Source organism: Tiliqua scincoides, chromosome 4 (assembly GCF_035046505.1).
Source record: "Tiliqua scincoides isolate rTilSci1 chromosome 4, rTilSci1.hap2, whole genome shotgun sequence".
Lineage (NCBI taxonomy): Eukaryota > Metazoa > Chordata > Lepidosauria > Squamata > Scincidae > Tiliqua > Tiliqua scincoides.
The window spans coordinates 59,526,449-59,553,304 of NC_089824.1; the positions used below are offsets into that span (position 1 = coordinate 59,526,449).

A 26,856-nucleotide genomic window follows, 5' to 3' on the forward strand; every position below is an offset into this window, starting at 1 on the left:
TGTGCAGGGTGACCAGATACAATGAAGGACAGCGCCTGTACCTTTAACCAGTACATAAAAGGGGATTTCGGCAGATGTAGCTTTTGTGTTGAGCCGTGTTGTGTTGAGCCCTTCTGTGCTGAGCTGTGCCTGCCAAAATTCCCTCTTCTAAATAGTGGTTAAAGTGGCCATCTGTCCTCCATTGTTCCTGTTCTCCAGGAAAGTGTGGGTAGGATTGGGCTGTGGGATGGCAGTGGTGGTGCCCCTATTATGAGGGCCACCAGCAGGGACAGGCTGCGCCCCCCTCCCTCCAGGCCGCCTTGTCTCCTCAGTGACCGGCTCCCTGAGTCCTCCCGCGGGCAGAGGGCGCTGCTCCCCCCGCCGGCTCCCAGACGGGCCGCTTCTCGCTCGTCAGCCGGGCGGCCGCCGCGACTGACTGGCGCCCCGGTTCTCTCGCTCGGGCCGGGGCACGCCTGAGGAGGCGGCGGCGGGAGGCGAGGCGAGGCAGGCCTGGGCCGGGCCCTGACGGAGGTTGGCGGGCGGTGGGGCGCGCGAGCCGCATGAGTGGATGGAGCCGGGCTCCGGGCTGCAGCGGCGCGGGCCTGGGCTTGGGCTCGGCGGGGGCCTGGGCTCGGCCGGGGGCTCCCCTGCGCTCTCGGGGCCGCAGGCCCGCCGCAGGAAGCAGCCGCCGCGCCCGGCCGACTTCAAGCTGCAGGTGATCATCATCGGCTCGCGGGGCGTCGGCAAGACCAGCCTCATGGAGCGCTTCACCGACGACACCTTCTGCGAGGCCTGCAAGTCCACCGTGGGTAAGCCCGGCCCGCCACCCCTCGCTGCCGCTGCTCGTGGGGAGGGGAGGCGCTACTGTGACGGGGCTGGGCTTTGAGCCTTCCCCCCGCAGGGGAGACTCTCCCGGGCCCCTCACTGGCGGGGGGAGGAAGACCTTCCTCTTCTGTCTTGGACAGAGATGTCCTCGCTGAGGCTGGGTCAAGCTTATGGGGGGCTTGGTGTCCCTGGTGACACTGCTCCTTACCCCCCCCCTTGCCAGTGTTGCCAAGAGAGGCAGGAAGCAAGTAAGTTGGCAGACATAAGATTGCACCAGGGGTGTGTGGTGGGTGGGGTGGGGTGGGGTGGGGAGGGGGGTGAGGCAGAGCCTCCCACTGGAGTCCTTTGAAAAGTGCCGCCACTGTGTGAGGCACCCAAGCTCTGCGCGTGGGTTGTGGGTGCTTGGGTGCCTCACACAGTGGCAGCACTTTTCAAAGGACTCCAGTGGGAGGCTCTGCCTCACCCCCCCCTTCCCACCCACCACTCACCCCTGCATTGTACGTGCGCACTCTCTGTGTCACGATGTGGAGGTTTGAGCCCTGTGACACTGCCTGGTGAAAGGGCAAGAATTTGCCACTGCTCCTTGTAACATGGCGTGGACGGTTTGGTTGCAAGGACCTCTGAGCCCTTGCCTGCCCTGTACCTGTGGGAGAGCTCTCCTTCCAGAAAGCTCTGCCTGCTAATCTTACCTTCTTGTTTTGGTTGGTGTGACAGGGAGGGTTGGACCCAGTGGAGTCACTTCGAGCTGATGAGTCAAAGAAACCTGTTTTTTCTCTCTCTGGATAATACCAGAGAAGGTTTAAGTACACTGGACTCGATCTGCACGCTTATGGTGTCCAGAGAGAGAGAGCACAGATGAGTGATTGAGAAGATGAGGCAGCAAGGGTTTTTTTTGCACAAGTAACCACCACTGCCTGCTTGGATACTGTATCTGTACTTGCCCTTTGGACTGCCCTTTGGACTGGTGGTGAGCATTGGGCGCAGCCCTTTTTAGTGTGCTGGCCAGAGACGGGGCAAGAAAGTAGGCAGAGGGTAGAACCTCATTACCTCTCTGAGCAATATCATGGTCCTCCTTACCTTGCTGTGTTGAAAAGGGTGAGCAGTGGCTGCCTTGCATTCCCCACACATGCTGTCCTCCAATTCTGCTATCATCCCAAAAGGAGAGGGTAGGTGAGTGATTGCACACAGCAGCAGCAGTTTCCTGCAGCCACTACTCACTTGTCTACTTTTGCAGTTGAGCAGACTGCAGCTGCTCTACACTACCTGCTTTCTGAGTTGGGGGATGTTTGTAGAATCATAGAACTGGAAGGAGCCTACAAGATCATCAACTCCAATGCCTGCCAATACAGGCAATCCGCAACTACAATATCACTGAAAGATAGCTAACAGCTTCTGCTTAAAGATCTCCAATGATGGAGAGTCAACCACTTTCCAAGGCAGATTGTTCTACTGCCAAACAGTTTGTACTATAAGGAAGTTTTTCCTAATGTTTAATCAAAATCTTCCTTGTTGTAATTTAAACCCATTTGTCCTGGCAGTACCCTCCAGAGCAACCAAAAATAAATCTCCATTTTCCACTTGACAATTATCATGTCACCTCTTAACCATCGTTTTGCTGTTGTGTTGCTGTGCAAGGCACAGACCAGAGGGACCCAGTTCAGGTCTACTGTGTCCTCCAGAGATAGCAGGTGCCTGACAGGACTGTCCTTTGATGTTGTTCCTGCAGACAATGTTTGAGTGTGGTCCTGGAGGATGGACCTTGATCATCTGCTCATCTCCTGAAGAAAGTGGGACAGCAGATCATGGGAACAATAGTACAGTGGCTAAATAACCACATTGATGTAGAGAGGGAAATTCTGGTTTTTCCTCTGTTATCATAAATGTTGAGGAAGATGCAGTCTGGGAAATTCTTAGGATATCTATGATAAGTAATCATTTCTTATCGATTTTCTGAATTCCCTCTGCCTCCCTTACAGTCACTGGGAGACAAAAATTCTACTGTTTTCTCATCTGGAATGAGAGATTTATTGATACTTAGAATACGGCAAACTCCATGACTTACAATAGTAGTTAGGAAAACTTTCCCCTCATGGAAAATGTCAGCAACTCTATTGTTGCATGGTGCTAATGGGTAACAATCTAAGGTAGGCTACCCTCTCCCCTGCCCCTATTACATTTGGTGGTAAATTAATGTTTTGTAGTAATAAAAGAGTGTCTCCCTCAGCTATTTTCTCAGATTTCTTTGCAAGTTATAATGTAAATAATTTTGCTGCTCTAGTGCAATTTCTTACTAGAGTGCATTTGATGTAGTTACTTTTTCACAGATTATCTACTATCTTGCAGATTTCTTTATACTTAGTGGGAGTTTGCATCCACAGTCATGTTTTAAGTCAGTGAGAACCTCTAGCTTGATGGAGTTTGGCTAGATTAAATTGTTCAGTGTTGGATTCTCTACATGTTCAGTAAAAAAAAAAAGTCTGCAGCAATCAAACTGTGAGTTTAAAGTAATAATAAGGTGATTTGAAGTCTTACAGAATATCTTCACAGCGGACAGTGCAAATGAGAGTATCTTACTATTGATCTGGCAACAGTCTTTAAAGATGCTTGACCTTGTATCTTCTGTACAAATTCACATTTAAGAAATGTGTGACTCTTGAAGTACTTCTATATAGCTTGTAATGCTGAGATTCTCAACATATTAATAAAACAAGCACCTGACATTCGAAATACTATGGTAGATTCACTCCCTAAAATAGTAATTTGTAAACTTCTATACTTCAGGGAATTCCTTCTGTGGCAACTTGTCTGCCATGGAACCCTGTCCCTTGCTGGGGATTTTGGTGTATTTTCTGGGCATGTACGCAGTTTATACGGTGCATTGACCAGGTCTGTTGGGCCTTTCCATCACCATGAATAATAGTTGTGCCGAGAACACACCCAGCATATGGCAACATGCTACTGCAGTTGTCTGCCATTGGCAATCTCTTTAAGAAACACCTTGTAAACATTTATTTTGCTTATTATATCACTTTTAACGAGAAAGTATTTTTAATGTTAGTATTTAGAATTGGCATATGAAGATTTGAATTTGTTGAGAAGGAATATGGCATTTACCAAAATGGTAAGAATTATTTGTGGACTGTGAAATGTCACATAAGACACAATATGTGACAAATGCAAAGGAATGGCAGCTGTATCTTGAAAGTAATTTCCTGGCTTTTAAGATGTCTGGTACACTCTATTAAGTGTCTTGTGCCATGACACTTAAGCTAAATGAAGGATACACACAGAGTTAATTGGCCTACTCTGCTGTAGTCTTATAGCAATGAAATGCATGTAAATCTCCTTGAGATCAATGTTAACTCATGTTAACATGAAAATGTGAACATTTTCAGGATTGCGCAGTGCCCTGGGTTATGAAGAACTTCTCATGCACAATGTAGATGGCAGTCCTGTGTACATTTACCTGAGAGTATACTCACTGAAAACAGTGAGACTTACTTCTGAGTAAACATGCCTAGGATTGCACTATTAGATAAGTATTCACTAAAAATGGGTTGTCTTTCATGATGCATGAAGTTAATTTCAATAGGTATAAACTGAATTTTAAATTCATTTACTAGCTCCTGTAATTTACAGGAAATGTGAAAGCATATTTTAATTCCAATCACCTTGTAATTTCAAATAACTTTGTTACTTATCTTAGTAACTTACTAGTCATATGTGTGCTAATTTTAGAAACTGGAACCAAGAATTGCAGAAGTGCTTGATCATCTCAGAACAGGACATGGAACTTCTGGTTTTAATTTCTGTTTTATTTAGGGATTGCTTTTCTACCCTATCAACAATTATTTTAAAAGATACAAAAAGAAATCTATGATGGAGCAGAATAATCTTTTTGCTTTTCCTGGCCATAGGATATACATGCAGTTTTTCAGATTCTTGATTAATCCTGTCCTGGAAACTTATTCCCAGATACCTGTACACAGGCATATGACAGCTACACTTTGTGTTTTGCTGTGAGAAACACCAATAGTATTGTGTAGAGCTTTTACAGTATATATATCCCTTCTTGGTATAAGCTGCTTTGTATATGTTGGAAAAGCAGCATATATGTGCTTTAAATAAATAATATTTATTGTGCGGTATGCAGGACCTGGTTAGAGATGTAAACGTTACTGAGCCATTGGGGAACAGTGATCATGCTGCGATCCGTTTTGACATGCACGTTGGGGGAAGAATACCAGGCAAATCTCTAACAAAAACCCTTGACTTCCGATGGGCAGACTTCCCCCAAATGAGGAGGCTGGTTAGAAGGAGGTTGAAAGGGAGGGTAAAAAGAGTCCAATCTCTCTAGAGTGCATGGAGGCTGCTTAAAACAACAGTAATAGAGGCCCAGCAGAGGTGTATACCGCAAAGAAAGAAGGGTTCCACTAAACAGGAGTCTTTCCCTAATGAGGAGAATAAAAAGAATAAAAAAATGAGGATGTAAATCGAAGTCTTTCCCTAATGAGGAGAATAAAAAGGAACATAAACTGTGACAAAAGAAATGTAAGAAGGTGATACGGGAGGCCAAGCGAGACTATGAGGAACGCATGGCCAGCAGCATTAAGGGGAATAATAAAAGCTTCTTCAAATATGTTAGAAGCAGGAAACCCGCCAGAGAAGCGGTTGGCCCTCTGGATGGTGAGGGAGGGACAGGGGAGATAAAAGGAGACTTAGAGATGGCAGAGAAATTAAATGAGTTCTTTGCATCTGTCTTCACGGCAGAAGACCTCAGGCAGATACCGCTGCCCGAACGGCCCCTCCTGACTGAGGAGTTAAGTCAGATAGAGGTTAAAAGAGAAGATGTTTCAGACCTCATTGATAAATTAAAGATCAATAAGTCACCGGGCCCTGATGGCATCCACCCAAGAGTTATTAAGGAATTGAAGAATGAAGTTGCAGATCTCTTGACTAAGGTATGCAACTTGTCCCTCAAAACGGCCACGGTGCCAGAAGATTGGAGGATAGCAAATGTCGCGCCTATTTTTAAAAAGGGAAAGAAGGGGGACCCGGGAAACTATAGGCCAGTCAGCCTAACATCCATACCGGGTAAGATGGTGGAATGCCTCATCAAAGATAGGATCTCAAAACACATAGATGAACAGGCCTTGCTGAGGGAGAGTCAGCATGGCTTCTGTAAGGGTAAGTCTTGCCTCACGAACCTTATAGAATTCTTTGAAAAGGTCAACAGGCATGTGGATGCGGGAGAACCCGTGGACATTATATATCTGGACTTTCAGAAGGCGTTTGACACGGTCCCTCACCAAAGGCTACTGAAAAAACTCCACAGTCAGGGAATTAGAGGACAGGTCCTCTCGTGGATTGAGAACTGGTTGGAGGCCAGGAAGCAGAGAGTGGGTGTCAATGGGCAATTTTCACAATGGAGAGAGGTGAAAAGCGGTGTGCCCCAAGGATCTGTCCTGGGACCGGTGCTTTTCAACCTCTTCATAAATGACCTGGAGACAGGGTTGAGCAGTGAAGTGGCTAAGTTTGCAGACGACACCAAACTTTTCCGAATGGTGAAGACCAGAAGTGATTGTGAGGAGCTCCAGAAGGATCTCTCCAGACTGGCAGAATGGGCAGCAAAATGGCAGATGCGCTTCAATGTCAGTAAGTGTAAAGTCATGCACATTGGGGCAAAAAATCAAAACTTTAGATATAGGCTGATGGGTTCTGAGCTGTCTGTGACAGATCAGGAGAGAGATCTTGGGGTGGTGGTGGACAGGTCGATGAAAGTGTCGACCCAATGTGCGGCGGCAGTGAAGAAGGCCAGTTCTATGCTTGGGATCATTAGGAAGGGTATTGAGAACAAAACGGCTAGTATTATAATGCTGTTGTACAAATCGATGGTAAGGCCACACCTGGAGTATTGTGTCCAGTTCTGGTCGCCGCATCTCAAAAAAGACATAGTGGAAATGGAAAAGGTGCAAAAGAGAGCAACTAAGATGATTACGGGGCTGGGGCACCTTCCTTATGAGGAAAGGCTACGGCGCTTGGGCCTCTTCAGCCTAGAAAAGAGACGCCTGAGAGGGGACATGATTGAGGCATACAAAATTATGCAGGGAATGGACAGAGTGGATAGGGAGATGCTCTTTACACTCTCACATAATACCAGAACCAGGGGACATCCACTAAAATTGAGTGTTGGGCAGGTTAGGACAGACAAAAGAAAATATTTCTTTACTCAGCGTGTGGTCGGTCTGAGGAACTCCTTGCCACAGGATGTGGTGCTGGCGTCTAGCCTAGACGCCTTTAAAAGGGGATTGGACGAGTTTCTGGAGGAAAAATCCATTACAGGGTACAAGCCATGATGTGTATGCGCAACCTCCTGATTTTAGAAATGGGTTATGTCAGAATGCCAGATGCAAGGGAGGGCACCAGCATGAGGTCTCTTGTTATCTGGTGTGTTCCCTGGGGCATTTGGTGGGCCGCTGTGAGATACAGGAAGCTGGACTAGATGGGCCTATGGCCTGATTCAGTGGGGCTGTTCTTATGTTCTTATGTAATACAGCTATACTGTCAAATGCAGTGACAGTTCTCAAGTCTAACATTTCATAGTGTTTTTCTTTTTAGAACCATTTAGGGCGCAATCCTAACCCCTTATGTCAGTGCTTTCCAGCACTGACATAAGGGCAGTGCAGCTGTGAGGTAAGGGAACAAACATTCCCTTACTTTGAGAAGGCCTCCGTGAGTGACACCCAACTGCAAGATGTAGCACACGTCCCATTGGCACTGCTATGCCAGTGCTGGAAAGCACTGACATAAAGGGTTAGGATTGCGCCCTTAGTGATGTTGTCTTGTCAAGAACCATGCCACATGTTTTGAAAACATTTATGATTTTAAGGAGGCAATCCTATCCATACTTTAATTATTGACTATGATGAAACTTACTTTTGAGTAAACATGCATTGGATTTGACTCTTAGTAATATAGTTTGCAGTTGTGTCACATTGTTAAATCAGCTCTACTAGTTTCTACAATAAGGAAAAAGAAGGGCCCATAATGTAAAGCAAGAGCTGCAGTAAAACATTTTTGTACGACTTTTCTGAAACATTCAAAATGGCTTATGGGAACTAAAATTACTATTAACAGAATAAAATCAACAAAACAATCAACTAATAACAGCTGTCAGCTTAACTAAAACAAAAAAAATTGATTAAATCTGAAACCAAAGGTCTTACAGCTCTTATGAAACGCAGGCAAAGAAGACACAGATGAAACATTTTACAGACTTGGGGCCACAGTAGTAACGGCCTATGATTTACTTGTTAAATTTGTGTCGCATTCTTCCTCTATGTCAGTGGTTCCCAACCTGTGGTCTGTGTGCTCCTTCTCAGGTGGTCCACAAGTATCCAAAAAAAAGGTCACTTTCCAGCATCTTGCTGAGAGAGAGCTCCCCCACAGACCACCAGAGAGGTCACCCACAGCTGGCACTTCCAGTGTCTCACCAAGGGAGTGCTCCCACCATGAACAAGCAAAGAAAGCAGACTGCCAGCAGCCAGCACTGAAGTGTCAGCTGCACCTGTGGGCAGTCAATTCTCTGCCATCTCTGGTAGTCTGTGGGGAAGCACTCGCTAAGCAAAACTTCCCCATGGACCACCGGAGAGGGCGGAGAATGGACCACCCTCAGCCGGCACTTCCAGTGACTCGCTGAGCACTTCTCCACAGACTACCAAATCGTATTTTTTTGCGTGCAGGGGGTTGCATGTGGTCCACATCAATTTCAGTTTTTGCCTCAGTGGTCTGCAGGCTCCTAAAGGTTGGGAATCACTGCTCTGTGTAGTTCAGAGTGAGGTTGGTTAGCCTGAGGGACAATGGCCTTGCCTAAGATTGCTAAGTGCTCTTCATAACTGGGAGAGATTTTTAATCAGCTTTATTATGTCAGACCAAAAATCAAGCCAGGACACCACATCAGCTTTTTGCAAATATTTCTCGTCAGAACTTAGGCTTACAAGTTAGGTTGCTACACATGATGGTGAAACTTGAGAATCTGTGATGGATTGTATGATGCTGAAAATATACAGTTCTGAATAAGTAGACAACTAACAATTTGATATGTTTAAAGATGCCTTGCTTAAGTGTGTTATGTATATTAACACTGTGAGAAGAACTGAATAGCTTTTTATGCAGAATCATCTGTTAGAGAGCTTGTAATAAAATTATAAATGAGCTAATGGGTGGAGCTAAGTATAGTAAATGAGTGTTCATTTGGTAATGGGAGTGGAATTCAACTCTCAAGCTGTAAATAGCTGAAATAGTATCAGAAGTAGCAAAACAAGTAAGCAGTTAAGCTTGGAACATCAGTGAGTGTTGTCTCTATGTTGATAGTGAAAAAAGATTTAAAGACTGTGTTTCATTTGAAGTGAAGTTTATTTGAAGTGTTTCAGTTGTATGGAAAATTATAGAAAGGAAGTTACAGATTTTCTTCTGTTGCCTACAGAAAGTAGATAAGTTTATCTCATTGCACTGAGGTGTTGTTTGCATGAAGGGTTTCATCTCTTTTGGTTCAGAAAGTGTTCAGCTCTATGATAGTAGAGTATTTTCATCTGTTGCTTTGTTGTGAACAGCCTTGGTAGAACATTGCTTGTAATTTTACAGTTCATTGCAACATTAGAGAATTTAGAACAATAAATTAATAAGGAAACATGAATATGGAACCTGCAGATTTCACTATCCAGTGTTTGGGCAGCTCTTATTGTAAGGAAATCTTTCCTTATGCCTAGCCTAAATCCCTATACATTCATCCCATTGGTTTCCAGACCTGCCCTCAGGGGCCACAAAGATTAGTTTCTCTCCTCCTCCTGTGTGTTAGCCCTTCAGGTATTTGAAAGTGGCTATCCTATATCTCCTCTTAATCTTCTCTTTTCCCAGTATAACATCAATCTATTTTAACCTTTCCTCATAGAATTTGGTTTCCTGCCATTATTCTCAGAAAGTGTGCTGAGTATCTTCTTTGAGAAAAGCATTATATTTCAGTAGTTCCCACATTTTGAAGGTTGAAGGGGATTCACATCACTAATCATATTAGATAAGTTCCATTCACTTGATGATGAATTGTCACATGCTTTCCAGTCTTTTGACTTTCAGTGCATGTTTGCTATTAGGTCAATCAGTGTTTAAATCTGAAGACTACATTTTCATAGATTCCAAATGTGGATTGACCAATTGCTAGTAAAACAGTCCCTGGCATGACCGGTGATCATAATATGATGGTAAAAAAATCACCTCATAAGAGAAGGAACAGTTGTGTGAACTATACCCAATTATATCTACTGCCAGGTTTATCAGAATCCAGCTGTTTCTCTTAAGATAGACTTTATTAGTCAAATTTGTTTGAATATTTAATCTAAATATATCCTGTTAAGAGTTATTTTACACTTGATATTCAACCACCGAATATATATGGTTTTAAACTGCTTAATGGAAAGCTCTCCTCTTTTCCTCAATGACTGGTGTCAACTCCTTAGAGTGGGCTTCAAACCAGTCTGCCGCCTTGTTGGTCTTCTTGCCGAATATGGACAAGGCGGTGTTGTAAACGGTATTCTTGAAATGTTCCCATCTGTTGGATGCGTTTGCGTCGGCCGGGCCTGGAAGAGATTCCTCAAGCGCTTGTGCAAATTCCTCCACTTTTCTCTGATCCCGGGTCTTGCTGGTATCAATGCGAGGTCTTCCTTCCTTTTTCGTGTGATACAGTCGCTTTGTTTGCAGTTTCACTCTGCTGCACACCAGGGAGTGGTCAGTGTCGCAGGCAGCACCATGATAACTGCGTGTGATCTTGATGCTGGGAAGGCTGGAGCGTCTGGTGAGGATCAGGTCGAGCTGGTGCCAGTGCTTTGATCTTGGATGTCTCCAAGAGACTCTATGTTGGGGCTTTGTGTTGAAGAATGTGTTGCTGACACAGAGACCGTGATGACAGCAAAACTCTAGCAGGCGTTGGCCATTTTCGTTCATCCTCCCAGTGCCAAACTGACCTAAGCAAGTGGGCCATGAACTGTTATCAGCACCAACTCTAGCATTGAAATCGCCGAGGATGAACAATGGCTCTTTTACAGGGATTTTCTTGACAGTGGTGGCCAGGTCATCATAGAATTTGTCTTTGGCTTCTGCTGGAGACGACAGAGTCGGTGCATAAGCACTGATGAGAGTGATAGGTCCTGCTGATGACTGGAGCTGCAGGGACAAAATTCTTTCACTTCCCACAGTAGGTGGGATGATGGATTTCAGCAGGGTATTTCTGACCGCAAAGCCAACGCCATGTTCCCTGGTTTCGTTTGGTGGTTTCGTTTGGTGGCTCAAGCAGCATACAAGGTCTGTCCCAGTGAGCGCAACCTGCAGGTCCTCCGAACTGCTCGCAGCAAAGTCCAACAGACTGCCAGGAGATGTGCTAACGACTACTGGCTCCAGCTCTGTTCCGAGATACAGATAGCAGCTGACACGGGCAACATCAAGGGGATGTATGATGGTATCAAGCAGGCCCTAGGTCCAACACAGAAGAAAATTGCCCCTCTGAAGTCTGCCACAGGCGAGGTCATCCAGGATCGGGCGCAGCAGATGGAACGCTGGGTGCAGCACTACTCTGAGCTATATTCCAGAGAAAATGTAGTCACCGAAGAAGCACTGAACAACATTGAGTGCCTGCCTGTGCTGGAAGAGCTTGACAGTGAACCAACCCTAGAAGAACTTCACGTGGCCCTGGACTCCCTTGCCTTTGGCAAGGCACCTGGAAAAGACAGCATCCCTGCTGAAGTCCTAAAATGCTGCAAAGAGATCATCGTCACTGAGCTGCATGAAATCCTCTGTCTCTGCTGGAGAGAAGGTGGAGTACCTCAAGACATGAGGGATGCAAACATCATCACGCTGTACAAGAACAAAGGTGACAGGGGTGACTGCAACAACTACCGCGGCATCTCTCTCCTTAGCGTTGTAGGAAAGCTGTTTGCCCGAGTTGTACTAAAGAGGCTCCAGGTACTTGCAGAGAGCGTCTATCCAGAATCGCAGTGTGGATTCCGAGCCAACAGGTCCACCACTGATATGGTATTCTCCCTTAGACAACTGCAGGAGAAATGCAGGGAACAACGACAGCCACTCTTTATAGCCTTCATAGATCTCACAAAGGCTTTCGACCTGGTCAGCAGAGACGGCCTCTTCAAGATTCTCCCCAAGATTGGATGTCCACCCAGGCTCCTCAGCATCATCAGATCCTTCCACAAGGACATGAAGGGCACTGTTGTCTTCGATGGCTCCACATCAGACCCTTTTGACATCCGAAGCGGAGTGAAGCAGGGCTGTGTTCTTGCACCAACCTTGTTTGGGATTTTCTTCGCTATCCTGCTGAAGCAGGCCTTTGGAACTGCAACAGAAGGCATCTATCTCCGGACCAGATCAGACGGAAAGCTCTTCAACCTCTCCAGACTGAGAGCAAAATCCAAAGTCCAGCTGAAATGTCTGCGTGACTTCCTCTTTGCCGACGATGCAGCTGTCACTACCCACTCTGCCAAAGATCTCCAGCAGCTCATGGATCGTTTTAGCAAGGCCTGCCAAGATTTTGGACTGACAATCAGCCTGAAGAAAACACAGGTCATGGTTCAGGATGTGGACTCACCTCCCTGCATTACAATCTCTGAGCATGAACTGGAGGTTGTCCATGACTTTGTGTACCTTGGCTCAACGATCTCCGACACTCATTCTCTCGATGCCGAGCTAAACAGGCGCATCGGTAAAGCAGCTACCACGTTTTCCAGACTCACAAAGAGAGTCTGGTCCAACAAGAAGCTGACGGAACATACCAAGATCCAGGTCTACAGAGCTTGCGTCCTGAGTACACTTCTGTACTGCAGCGAGTCATGGACTCTTCGCCCACAACAGGAGAGGAAACTGAGCGCTTTCCACATGCGCTGCCTCCGACGCATCCTCGGCATCACCTGGCAGGACAAAGTTCCAAACAACACAGTCCTGGAACGTGCTGGAATCCCTAGCATGTATTCACTGCTGAAACAGAGACGCCTGCGTTGGCTTGGTCATGTTGTGAGAATGGATGATGGCCGGATCCCAAAGGATCTCCTCTATGGAGAACTCGTGCAAGGAAAGCGCCCTACAGGTAGACCACAGCTGCGATACAAGGACATCTGCAAGAGGGATCTGAAGGCCTTAGGGATGGACCTCAACAAGTGGGAAACCCTGGCCTCTGAGCGGCCCGCTTGGAGGCAGGCTGTGCAGCATGGCCTTTCCCAGTTTGAAGAGACACTTTGCCAACAGTCTGAGGCTAAGAGGCAAAGAAGGAAGGCCCATAGCCAGGGAGACAGACCAGGGACAGACTGCACTTGCTCCCGGTGTGGAAGGGATTGTCACTCCCGGATTGGCCTTTTCAGCCACACTAGACGCTGTGCCAGAACCACCTTTCAGAGCGCGATACCATAGTCTTTCGAGACTGAAGGTTGCCAAGATTTGAATGGAAAGCACTTTCTAATATTTAACTTACCGTAGATACTCGCCTATAGGGCAATAAATTTGTCCCAACAGATAGCTCCTGAATCTACCCTTCACCTTATCTGCAGGGCCACTCAGGATCAGGGCTGTTTCAGGCACACTGCGGAGCAGCTGTGGTGCTGCTGGGGAGGGTGATGCACCACTTGTTCCCCCACTGTGCATGGGGAGCCTGCTGCTCCCTCCTTCCCACCTAGAGCGGGGAGACTGATGGAGCTGCTCCACTCGCCTGCCTCCCTGCTGCTCCTTGGCATTGCAGTCCCACCCACTCAGGCTCCCCGAGCCTGGTCTCCTTGGCTCTGACTTCCTCCTCCTCCACCCCTGCTCATCTTCACAAGAACAGGAAAGGGGAGCAGGAACCTGGAGCGTGTCCCATGCCTGTTGTCAGTGGGGTTTACTCCCAGGAAAGTGTGCATAGGATGGCAGCCTTTGAGCCCAAGCCTGTGCATGCCTACTCAGAAGTAAGTTCCATTATTGTCAATGGGGCTTACTCCCAGGAAAAGATTGTAGCTTTGAAGATGGGACGAGAAACGGGAGGGCTGCTTCTTCATGTGGTGTTTACAGCTCTGTATCTGCTTCTTCTGAGCAAGAGGGAGGAGGGGAGCTCCCCACACAGCCTCCCTCCCGCCCCCGCTCCTGCACTGCCTGCTTTTCTCTGCCCTTCAGCCCCAGCCCCTCTCTTCCCTCCATGAGCCTTCACTCTGTTGTACTGTTTTCTCCCCCTTCTCTTCTCCCTTCCCCACTGTCCCCTATTTACAAGCCATGCAATCATGGAAACTGACCAGGAAACCCCCTGACAGCCAAGAGGAGGAAACAGCCCTCAGACCAGCTGGTGGTGGGCTTGTTGCAGCTGCAGGATGCACCTTCCCTGAAAGTGGAAACACTCCCATCAAATGTCTCACAAACTATAGTTCAGAGCACCATTACTTAGGAATAACACCCAGGGAAAGCAATGGGTCTGCTTCTGAGTAAATAGGGTTTCAGCTATGTGCAGCTGCACTTGGTCACAGCCATTTGCTGTTGCTTATCTCTGCTGTGAATTGAATTGCACACTCCCAGTTGTGTTCTAAGTTGTAAGTTATATGTAGAGCTTCTGGCTTAAGAGCAGAAGACACTGCCTTTGCACTGTTTTGCATCAGGAGTGTCCTGAGAAATTCTGAGTGATAGATCACTTTTTTACGTTTTAGTTTTTTTCCTGTGCTGTCTTCAATCACTGGTTCATACATGAACTGATCACTAAAAATTAGCTATTGGTGGGGCTTTCACAGTCAACTAGCTACCTCCCTTCCTGCCTTGCTGGCCCTGCAAGGCATTCTGGAGCACTGCCATTATTCCATTCTCTTTCAAGTACCCCTAAAGGTCCTGCTGAGTGCCCCTGGGTGTACATGAACCCCAGGTTGGGAACCACTGTTCTATTAGTATGTTGTTTACAGTGCAGTTACTCTTTGATAGTGTTTACAAAATGATGGTGAAGACCAGAATTTAAAAGTTTATGAATAAAAATGAATCTTATGATTTTTTACTATATTTTTAATAAATTAGAGACTGTCAGTTCTTAGGTAACAATTACTGGTAGGTTATTTTTCAGGATCTGGCCTAGGGTAAAATCAGTCAAAACTATAATCAGACACACACACCCCAAGTTTATGACCCCTAATCCGAGGGTCATAGAAAATTCTTTGATTCTTACCTCAAAACCTGCCCTCGTCTTATCTGTGAGATCAACTTATAGGTGATTATCTGCGGTGAATATAATTCTCATGGCAGTGCATGGTTATGACAGATTAAACACACGGTAAAACTGTTTTTCTAATGGGGTATATTAAAAAAGGAAACCAACCATAAAAGTATAATTTTATCCTTCAAGGTTATTTTAAGAAGATGTTAAATTTAAAGAGCAAGTAGAGAACACTTTTACATTCTTGGAATCCCATGAGCACAAAGTGTCATACTTTTGTTGGACTGAGATAAGCAAATGCTTGAAAATCATCTGACATCTCTATCAAAATGTTCTAAACTGCATTCATGATTCTTTCCCATAGCAGACATTGGTGAAATAATCTGTCAGACCAAAGCAGGAGAGGCACCGCAGTGCAGTGATAGAGCATACGTTTTCCATACATAAAATCTCAGGTTCTGGTCCTGGCATCATCAGTTAAAAGTATATTAGATGGTTGTTCTTCCACACTTTCAGAGTGGATAATGTGGGCTAAGTGGACCGGTGGTGACTCAGCTACATATACAGATATGTGTTGCTTAACAACGGGATGGGGGGAGATATGTTTTGAGGAACATGTTTTAGGTGGGTTCATCATTATGCAAACATTCTTAGTGCACAGTGCCATCAAGTGGGTCAATCCGGTATAGTCTGTTGCCCCAGGCTACAAACTTCCATTATTATCTTATGCAGTGGTTCTCAAACTTTTAGCATCAGGACCCACTTTTTAGAATGAGAATCTATCCAGAGCCACCAGAAGTGATGTCATGACCAAAAGTGACATCAACAAGCAGCAAAGTTTTTAACAATCCTAGGCTGCAATTCTATCCGCACTTACCCAGGAGTAAGTCCCATTTACTATTATTGTTAAAAGCATATTCATACAGTACAAATGTGTCACATTTCCCCAATGCAGTCACATACCATAGTAGCATCAAGTCTAATATATTAAAAATATATTGAAATGAATGGGGACCCAACTGAAATCAGCTCACAATCCACAGTTTGAGAAACACTGTTATGGGATTGCTGTCATGTATGCAATCCATCGTTGGCTGAAACGTCATTATGCAGTGCATACCTATATACATAGCTTTTTCTCTCTCTTGTTTCTTCAGTCTTACTCGTATAGATACTGACTTGTGAAACACAAAATAATAATAATAATTAATAATAAACTTTATTTATACCCTGCCCTTCTCCCCAAAGAGACCCCAAAAAAATCATTTTATCCAGCTTAGCAAGTAGTGAGGTTGTCCACATCCTGTTTCACTCCCACAAACACCGCTCCAGAAAAGCAAGCGCTGGTAGGGTCAGCTGCCACAAGCATTGTGCTGTTTCTCTGCAGTGCTAGTAATCCACATTTGGAAGTGTAGATTTTCCTTTTCTCTTTTCCAGACATACTGCTAGAGTATTTAAGTCTGGGAGGGCAAAGCAGATTGGCCCACTGGGAGCATCTGTCGCATCACTGTGACAGAGAGGGCTGCTCATTCCAACTAGCAGAGGTACACACTTCCAAATGAGGCACTGCAATACAGAGCTTGTTTTGGAGTCAAAACAGGCACTCTCGAATGCACACCCAAACCCAAAGAGCTAGTCCGTCATGCAACATTCAAAGCATAAGGTCTCTCTGGAGGTTGCATGTGGGAGGGACTTTCTTCTTTACAGAAGGAACAGGGAAAGGAAACCATTCACATGCTGCTTCCCAAAAACAGTCCACTGGTTTGTCTTTCCTTCTTTCCTGAAGGCAGTTCTTTCTTGGAGTGGGCAAGAGGTTACTTTCTAGCCTGATTTAATTTGCATGGTTTTGTTTAATGATCCAATTACAAATGATCATTGCAAATTCTTCTGTAATAGTTGGGATTGAACAAGCAACATCTGATATCCTTAAAGCCAGGATTGGCCCAGCCCTGAGGTGAATTGAAGCAGTCACTCTGAACAAGAGAGAGAGGTGGCAAATTGCCAGGGGGTGTCCTGCACTCCACACTTGCCTGTTGCCCACCCTGGTAACAAGGAGATTGGGGCAATGACAAGCCACCTCTTCCTCCAGTGCCACTGCTACAAGCAAGCAGTGATGAAAAAACAAGCTGCAGGGCATTGCAGTGATACTGTTTTGATTGCATGAGTAATTGAAAAAGGATTGCCCACCTCTCTTCGCCTCCTTTTTGCCCAGCCAACTACAGCCAGCCAGACAGGAAAAAAAACACAACCAGAGCACCCCCACCCCTTATCATTAGTTCTGCCACTTCGTACTTGTTTTCTCTCCAGTAATATTTTCAAACACACAGGTTGGACAAAGCACACTGGGAGGAGAAGAAAACTCCACCAAGCACTCTTCCCCTAGCCCATGTGTTTGAATGTGGCCAGCCAAAGACAATTGGGAGACAACAGAGGTAAAGCTTAGCAGATAGGGAGAGGTTCTCTAGGACCTCTGTGCTCCCCTCTCCTTACCTGCCTAGTTGAATCTTTGAAAAAGTAGGAGAGGAGGAGGAGGAGGAGGATGTGCTAATGTGCGATCAAGAAAGAAAAGGGGAAGGAATTAGGGTATTACCTCAGGCACCACTGAAACTAGAAAGGGTGAACGGTACACTGGTGGGAACAGCATACTCATGCTATTTGGGGGATTGGATCCTCTTTGGCTACCTCTGCCCAAAGCTTGTGTGCATCCAGTGATTTTTTTGCCTTTGAACAACAAACCACCAGGCAAAACCTACATTGATGCCTACCTTGTTCTTTATTCTGGGTGGGAGCATATGTGTGTGCTGCTCTTCAAGGAGCATAAGCTTCAGACTCACTGAACGAATGGCATGGTTGTCTGAATCCAGGCCAGTATCTTTGTAAAAGTGTGGTTCAGAGTCATGGACCTGGAAAAACATGTAAAACGTCTGTATCTTTCTTGATATGCTGTAGAAAATATTGTCTGTGTGCATGATATATTCTTGCATTGTCAACTGATTCTTTATTTTCTGTCAGTCATGTCTATTCTTGAATGGTTATTCTGTGACAAAAATGTAAGAGTAGATGTTGCTTGCAAAACTGCAGATAGACAAGTTTATCTTGTCCATTTGCACTGTAATTTCAAAATGGGATTTTTCTTACTGTTAACATTTTAGTATTTCATAGTGCTTTTTACAGTTCACAAAAATGTTGATAATGTATAATGGAAACATGTGCTTTGATTTAAGTAATAGTCCATAAAAATTGTTAGTATAGCAGCTGCATCTTAAAATGTATACAGAGCAAATGAATGAAAAGTGGAACTTGTAGGCACTATAAAATATGTTTAGCTTTCATTTAAGTAACCATTCCGGCAAGTTTGACTATTATGCCCACTTCTGATAGCAAAATTAAAGCACATTAAGCTTGGTGGTGCTAGATCTCATAAGACCAATTAATGAATCTTTTGGTACTTTTTGCAAAAACTGAAAAGGCAGGAGGTTACATGTTTGCATAAATTTATAAAAAACACTTTATACTTCTTGATAACATTTCTAGTAACAGAATGCTAGACAAGCCTCTATATTCTTTCATTGTAAGAAATGGTTATTTGTCTTCCCCTTTGCCCCTTTAAGGTGGCCCAGGGTGATATGAGTCCTCCTGTTCATTGTTCATACGTGACGGGTACAAAAACAAATTAAATCATACCTGTATTGCTTTTGCTGCTTATTCCTCCTCTTTTGTTTACTATATTTTATTTATAGGTGTTGATTTTAAAATCAAAACAGTAGAGCTAAGAGGAAAGAAAATTAGATTACAAATCTGGTAAGTAAAAAATATGCAACTAGCAGAATGTTTTTGGTTTTTTTAAGTTTTATTTTGTAGCATGGTTTCAATATGCTTGTCTAATATGATTAACTGTTGTAAGCTGATTTAGCTCTTATCCTACCTGCTGCTGCTTTTCCTTTCCCTCACACAGCTCTAAAAATAGGTAACACAACTATACGGATGTAATAGTGCAGCGGAAAGACCAATGAAGTGACATTGCTTGTATGTTGTAATGACTTCCAACCTCTTCCCTTAGCAGAACTAAGGAAACTGTTCCCTTAGCAGAACTAAGAAATTACTTTAAGGTTTAAGCTGGATTGCTTTTGGCCTTGTTGGTACAGAAAAAAAATGATACAGTGGGATAGTAGGGAAATGCTAATAGGCCAATCTGACTCCAAGCCAATTTCCTACATTTCTACAACCTTTCTAGAGTCACAAGTGCTGTTGAGATGAACAATCTCATAATAATAACCCTGCTGGGCTAGGCTAAGGATCCATCTAGTTCAGGTTCCTATATCTCCCCATGGCCCACCAGCTATATCAGGGATCACTCACAACATGATACCTATATCTTGTTGCCAGTCTTTTACATCTCTAGATATATCGCTTTCCTTTATAGAAAAAATGGTTGTTGTCTGACATCTCACATTATAGTCCATTCTTAAAACAAGTGCATAACTGGAGAGGGTTGGGGAAGTCTTTCTGATTGGGCTGCTGAGATGCTTAAGTATTTGATACTGGTACCTGTGAAAAATATTAAATGAAATGTTGTTTTATCCCTGTTTTTATATGTTTTAGTGGCACTGAGAAGTAATATCTGTATGAAAATAAGATTGAATATTGCTTTAGGGACCAGGGGATGAGAAACAACACTTGCTCAGAATTGGTTTCTATGCTATTTAGTCACGCTACAACAGTGCATATTATACCATAAAAGTATACACAGTAGTATGATACAAATTGCTGTTGTGAGAGAATAAACTGGCTATGTTAACACAATAATTCTTTAAGGTAGCTAATGGCTTTACCTCAGTTTTCTGACAATGCTTCATGCATAATTGGCATTAGAGCTAACTGCTAGATATGCTAACATGCTGTGGTAGAAAAGCATCAGTGGTTGGTTAGTTGACACCACTGCAATATTCTGATGGTTAACCTTTGCATAGATGTAGTGAATTCAGTTTACTAACTCCTCTTGGCAGGTCACCATCAACTTTGTTTGTCGCACCATGTGTTTGTCTTGCTTCCATCTGAGTTAATTGCTGTTGCATCTTTCGTATCACCCTGTTACCTAATACTTGAAAGTTACTGGCATGACTTCATTCCTCATCTGTGTCCCCATCTGGAATCCTCTGGCCACAGGGTTGGTACTTGAGCCAGCATGATGTTTAGCCAGGGCCTACTGAAGCTGATATGAGGTAATGTAGATATTCAATGTGCCAATGTCTTTAAGTGTAAATTAACTGTTGTTGTAATCTGTTTTGACCCAGTGTTCAGAAAACATCTTCACATTGCAAAAAAAAAAAGTGTGCAATTCTTCTTCAGTTAAGTCACCCATTTATTTCAATGGGTGTTCAACCAAGTACATGATAGCAGCCCAGTGGTCATGATGTTTCTTATTCTCCATGAACAGTATCTTCATAGAACTGTGTAACTTTCAGCAGAATGTTAATCTGTGGTGCTCACTCAACTAGATGCCTTCCTCTGTAAAGTAGCATTCCATTAAGAATGGAATCCACTGGAAGAAATTTGGTACATTTTAAGAATGTAAACAGATTTATTAAAGATGTTCTCTCCAGTCAGGTGTTCTACATGAACTTTGATATGCGTGCAGAGCTGTCCCATTCATTTTAATGGAGGAAGCAGAGTGACATACACACCTGCTTTCTTTTCTTTTTTGTTTTGCAACACCAAAAATTAACAAATACAAACTCAGAAAATTAGACATAGAAATAAAAACAGAAATAGAAATAAGAATGAAAGCAGATATTGAAAGTTAGTGGAGTTCTAATCTAACTTAAGTGCAGAGTTCTAAATCTATATTTCTTTGTTCTACAAAATCATATAACATATTAGGTATCATACCTTGAACAGTCTATTGCTTATTTCGAAGATACATTTTCAACAAAAAAGAAAACAATCTATACAGGCATGCGCCACTTAACAGGTTGCATATACAGCGGTGGTCAAAGCACAACAATGAGCCTCTTAATGAGGCAATAAGGACTCCATAGCCTGCAGCAGCGTGTCTGTTTACACAACAGAGAGGCTCTTAATGCAGTCTATCTCCAGTAGCCTGTGCAACCAGCTAGTGTCTGTCTGTTTACACAACAAAGGCACTGGACTGGGCTGAATGTTTGCTTAACCTAATCACATAACAGGGATATCCCCATTGTTGAGTGGCACACAGCTGTATATCAATTATCTACTCACTGAATCCATAATTCATTAGTCCCATTTTCCCCTTCACACGTAGGAAGTCCATGAATGATTTCCGATTGTCCATAAAAGACTTTACTGATTTCTCTTTAAGAAATTCATAAGTTTGTCTATTTCAGCTAAGTCCAATATCTTTACCCACACCTGCTTTCATGAGGTGGAATGAATGGGAGAGCTCTTGTGGACAGAGGGCTCCATGTGTGCATCAAAATTTAACCATCCCTGCTAAGTATATTTTTATAGGTGGGGTTGCTTGTCTATATGGTGTGTGTGTGTGTGTGTGTGTGTGTGTGTGTGTGTGTGTGTGTGTGGGCTGAAGAAGGTGGTCTTTTTAAAAACGTTTTGAAAATTAAAATCACCTAATCTATATGTTTGGTTAATCACAACCCTCACTAAAAAATCGTATCTTCCCCCACAGTCCTATATTCTCTTATTCTCTGTATTATTTTCATTACAGTTGGTATAAGAAAATGTCCATATAAAATGGTTCTAAATCTTGTGCTGAACAAAGCTTTAAAGCATGGTGTTTCTGTTGTGATGTTGTGCTTTACACAAAATACTGATCCCATGAAGAGTTCTAGAGTTCACAAATGTTTGCATTTGCATTCTGAGCATGCCTACATACTTAAGCTTTCTGCAAAATTGTTTTGTTGTGAGATGTTTGTTTTCCGTTTAACTCCTTCCGATGCATTTATAAGTTGTACGTTCTCTGTTAGAGCACCATATCAGGAGGATATCATCTTCCCTTTGGAAAGTTAGTGTTGTGTGCACATTTCCCATTTTCACATCCTGTATGCATGTTTTCCACTCTCATCTGAAGTGCTTGAGTGGTGATGATTCTTTTAATTTTTTTTCTTTTCTAAATTTGTCTGATAATGTTAGTGATTAGAATGAAGAGGGCATTTTTCCAGTCCAGACTTATACACAGAGCCTAGAGAAAAAGTAGTTAGTAATATATATATATATATATATATATATATATATATATATATATATATATATATATATATATATATATTCCTCACCCAGAAATATTTTAATGCAACTACTTTGCTGCATACTTTAGAAATAGTGCATGGTAGGAATATATAAATTATGTTTCCAGAATTTTGTAACATGTATGACCCATATGGTATATCCAGTGCATGCTTACCTGGGAGTAAGCCCTACTAAATACATAGGAACTTAGTTCTGAGTAAACTTGCATAGGGTTGCACTGTAAGCCATTGGTAAACTATTATAGACAATGTACTTAAGTCTCATTAAAAGTATCCTTTTCATTTAGACATTTATAACCTAAATTAGTGACTCAGTAGTGGACACTTACTTCCTTGAATTCAACTTAAAAAAAGTATTGAATTTTCAAGCAAAATGATAAATAGTAATTCTGTCTGGTAATAAAAGTGCCAACATTGTTCATCCAGGCTGAACCCAACTGTGTGGGGTGCATTGCAAAAATATTTCTGAGCGGGGGTCTCTTTTAGTAGTTTTTAAAGGGTTGTTCCAAAAAGCTGTGAAAGTGTTCACTTGGCTAGATTAATCCATGCTATCACCATAGGAAACATTGCCCTCACTCTAAATGGAATTTATTTGCCCTTAGTTATGTCTTCACTTAGCCAAATCTGGCTATATCATGCCTACTACATAATATCTGGTTAGTTAAGATCACCTTAGGGAAGGAAATAAAGAAAAAATGACATTCTGCAGCAGAAAGGCAAAACTGGCTGGGAACAGTTTTCAGAAGAAGTAGATGTATCTTTCAGGGTCCATTGCCCATCCCCCCACCCCTGGAAATCAAGGCTAAGGTGAGCAGGAGAGCAATGTGTAAGTGGCATGGTGTTTGCCAAGGAACTTGATTAGATTTGAAGGCCCTGGTTCTTGATGCTATAATACAGCAAGTGCCAGACCCCAGTCCGGGTGTCCAAAAAATGCCTTTCCCATGTGGCGATTACCATTGCATGCTGCAGCCACTTCTTTATAGCCGATCACCCCAGAAACTTGCACTGGGAAGCTGCTTCTGCCTAGACATCCAGGCACATAACCTCCTGGGGCAATTGGCACTGGAAGCAGCTGTTCAGCACAAGTTTTTGGGATGGTCGACTGGAAAGATAAGCAGCTGCAGCACCACGTGACTGGAAGGCATTTTTTGGGCACAGTGGTCCCGCAGTTTAGAGACTGCTGCTCTAATAGGTTTGGCAGTCTGGTTGTCATGTCTGATCAGTGCAAATAACATATCCAGGATCTCCCAGAATCTGCTGTGATTCATAGAATAGTGACAGGATTTTACACAGTGTCAGAATGAGAACTGACTGACTGGAGCATTTATTGCCCTGTGAAATAGTATTTTTTCTGGCACTGTCTATTGTTGAAGAAAATGACCAGGACATGTGGCAAAAAAAACAACAACAAACCAGTGCATGCAGGTTTTTATGTTGCACTTCTCAAGTGTCTCATGAAAGTTGGGGAAGCCTCAGTGCACCCAGAAGGAGAAACCAGTAATTTGGCTGTGCATATCCAGAAGTACTTTCTATTTACAGGTCCCTTTCTTTGAATCCCATCCCAAGATAGTGAGTGTCTGTATTTTCAAATATATTTTTTGTATTAATAAATTGAATCTTCTCAATGCTTAGGAAGTGGAACAGGAGTTGTGTTGTCACCTTGTTAAAACTGCATTGAGGACAAGCTCATGGAGAATATAAGTTCATATTGTTTATAGGGATGGGGCTAGAAAAGTACTATCATGCAGTATATTTAAATAGTGGAAGACTTGGCGGTATATTTCAAATGAGTAGTTTGAAATGAGTAGTTATCTTAACAGTTTCACAGTGCTTAGAAGTAGAAATGATGAACTTCATAGCCTGTCTAAGATGAAGTATTAGGATGGCAGTGGCATAGTCTTAGGCACTTCAGAATCTGTCACAGTTGAGGAAAAGTCCTCAAAATGATTCCAAGTGCTTAAAGCATCTAGTTTGCTTTTCTTGAAGGTAGGTGGTCAAGGTGTCTCCACTCTACATGAACCAAAGCAGAGGTTCATCTGCTCATAATCATTGAAATAATTTTTCTGAGGAGGAAGTGGCTGAAGTGGAGGTCACTAGGTCTTCCCTCACCATTAAGAAGCCACTAAGAACACAAGAAAAGGGTGTCAGGGTGAATGCTTCATCCAGATGCAATCTGCACACAGAACTTCATCACTCCACCTGTGTCAGTCCACTTCAGTCATGCTGTAGTTTTCAGTGTGCAAGTAATGGAAATGTTGGTGCATAATGAAAACTGGAGGACTAGCTGTTATGGACACAATTTGCCAAGAAGGAATAGCATTTGCTTTTAACTAGTGCATTTGTTGGCTTGTGGCTATTGATATGTTTGTAGAGCCTTAAATGTTTAGCATTTGTGTGTTTAATTTGGTGTGTATAGAACAAATGGGTCACTGTAAAAAAATGCACAACATGGTTTACACACAACAAGCTGATATTCCTGGAACAAAGTGATTTGGAGGAAGATTAGGCTTTTCTTGTTAAATCTGTATGCTGACTATAACTATGTGTTTAAATTTAAAAAAAACATATGGGAACTCCACTAGTGCAGTTATAATTCTGTCCACAGTTTCTCCTTGTTTAGTATTGCAAAACCACTTAAGGTGACAGTGTCACTGTGACAGTTATAATTAACCTGTAGCAGCTTTGAAAGAAAATGTAAGACCTCATGAAGTCCTTTCATCTAGTTGTTCTTCTGCTTGGAGAACTTCAGGCAGTTAACTGAAATGCAGATTTTTTTTCTTACCTATATATGTTGTGGATAAGCAGATGTTAACAGTTCTGTTTGCCATGGTGACTGCTTCTTCATTCTTTGGCAAGTATCACTGGCTCTGACTCTCTCTGACCTCGGAGCTGGAAAGGGAGTAGGGATGGCCCCTACAGTTGTACTGTGTTTCAGAAATGCAAGAACACTGCAGAAGCCCAACCTCAAAAAAAAAACTAAAAACCACAACTGGGAGCTTGATTTGAGTGGAAGAGAGGCATGGATAGTTGAAACATGTTTTTGAGATCCTCCAAATAACAGTGCAACTGTGGGGATAATTACCACTCCAAATTGGAGATAAGGATTTGTGCTTGTGATGTGTTGCGCTTCCAGAACATCTCACAGAGCTGTTGCAGGAACAATTCCCCACCCCTCCTAAGCTCCAACCTTGTTGCTGAAAAGGATTGCTTAGCGTTGGGCAAGGTCCTGGTGACCACAAACATATGCTTAGCTAGCAAAACCAGCCAAAATGTAGGGAGCACCTATTGTCTGGCCAGTCTGTTCTGCACTTTTTGTGTGACATTGATGTTTAAGAAGCTTATTCCTAATAATAAGTCAATTAAAAATAAATATTTAAAACAATATAAATAACCATTTCAAGCAGTATTAGAATTCTAAAGTTTTAACACACTTTAATTTCTTTTAAGTAATCTCTTTAGCTCTCTGATCCTCAGCAGATTTACTTGAGCCCCACTGAGTCCTGTGGGGTTTAGTTACAAGTAAATGTGTTTAGGACTGAGGTATGTGGCTTGAATACAAATGGAACATGATCACATTTTTTTGTCACTGTTGGTGCTGTGAGCATATGGAACTGATATCAGAGGTGGAGAAAAATAGAAGTAATGTCACATTGCCTGCCTACCCCACAGGAATCACCCTCTCTTCCACACCTATACCAGTCCCAAGTCCACATTCTTCATAACTTTAGATCTGTATTTTATAATTTTAAAAAAATAGCAAGTTCTTCAGTTCATAAGATTGTAGGCTCACCCTGGTGTAGTATAGTAGTGTGATATTTTGTGGCTGTAGGTGACTTGCCTGAAATGTTCACATTGATTCTGTAAGTTGGGTACTACCTACAACCCATAGGATTAGCACAGAGTTCTGTAACCAAGTGAGCAACCTTAACATAGATGATGAAATCTGTCTGTGTGTGTCAGGTTTTGGATTTTTAAAGGAAATCAGTAAATGTTATATCCCCTCATTCACTGGTTATAAGCTTCAAAAGATAATTACATTGCATGATTGAATTAATAATCGCTCAGAATCATATCTCCAGAATTTGTCACTACAGTAGCTGAAGAAAGTGTTGTCAACTATCTCACATAACTTTTAAAAAAATACTTTCACAAAATGCTTTTCATACCCAATGAGTTTAAATACATTAAGTACTTTGAATAAATTTCATGTAAAGCTGGTTATTGATCCTTGCCAGTTCTCTAGGGCAGTGGTTTTCAAGCTGGGGCGTTGTGACACCCCAGCCAGAGAGCCCTGGCCTCTGCCCCCTTAAGGGGCGGGGAGCAGGAGGCAGCGATGTGATCGCCAGGATTGCGTCGCTTTGAAGAGGTGCAGGGGCTTGCTGATACTTTCCACAGCCTGCAGTGATTGCAAACCGGAAGTGTGTCGCAATTGTTATTTTGCCTGTCTCTGCATGTTGGGGAGCCCTACGGGGGCTGGCATGGGGCTCCCCACACCCCTGGGAGGCTGCTGCAGGCTGTGGTAAGTCTCCCTCCAAAGTGACACAATCCTGGCAATTGTGTTGCTGCCTCCCCCCTCCCCCTCAGGGATTTACAGCAGGGCTTGAA

At 43.3% G+C, this 26,856-nt stretch overlaps 1 protein-coding gene across 1 annotated transcript in view; it reads left to right on the forward strand.

Moving 5' to 3' along the window:
• The first annotated feature begins 369 nt into the window (after nucleotides 1-369).
• Nucleotides 370-26,856, forward strand: part of RAB12 (RAB12, member RAS oncogene family) — a 31,587-nt gene continuing 5,100 nt past the window's right edge. The window contains exons 1-2 of the mRNA XM_066624038.1: nucleotides 370-788; nucleotides 18,751-18,811. Of these exons, the coding sequence (XP_066480135.1) occupies nucleotides 548-788; nucleotides 18,751-18,811 (302 nt within the window). The 5' untranslated portion in view covers nucleotides 370-547. The remainder of the gene's footprint in view (nucleotides 789-18,750; nucleotides 18,812-26,856) is intronic.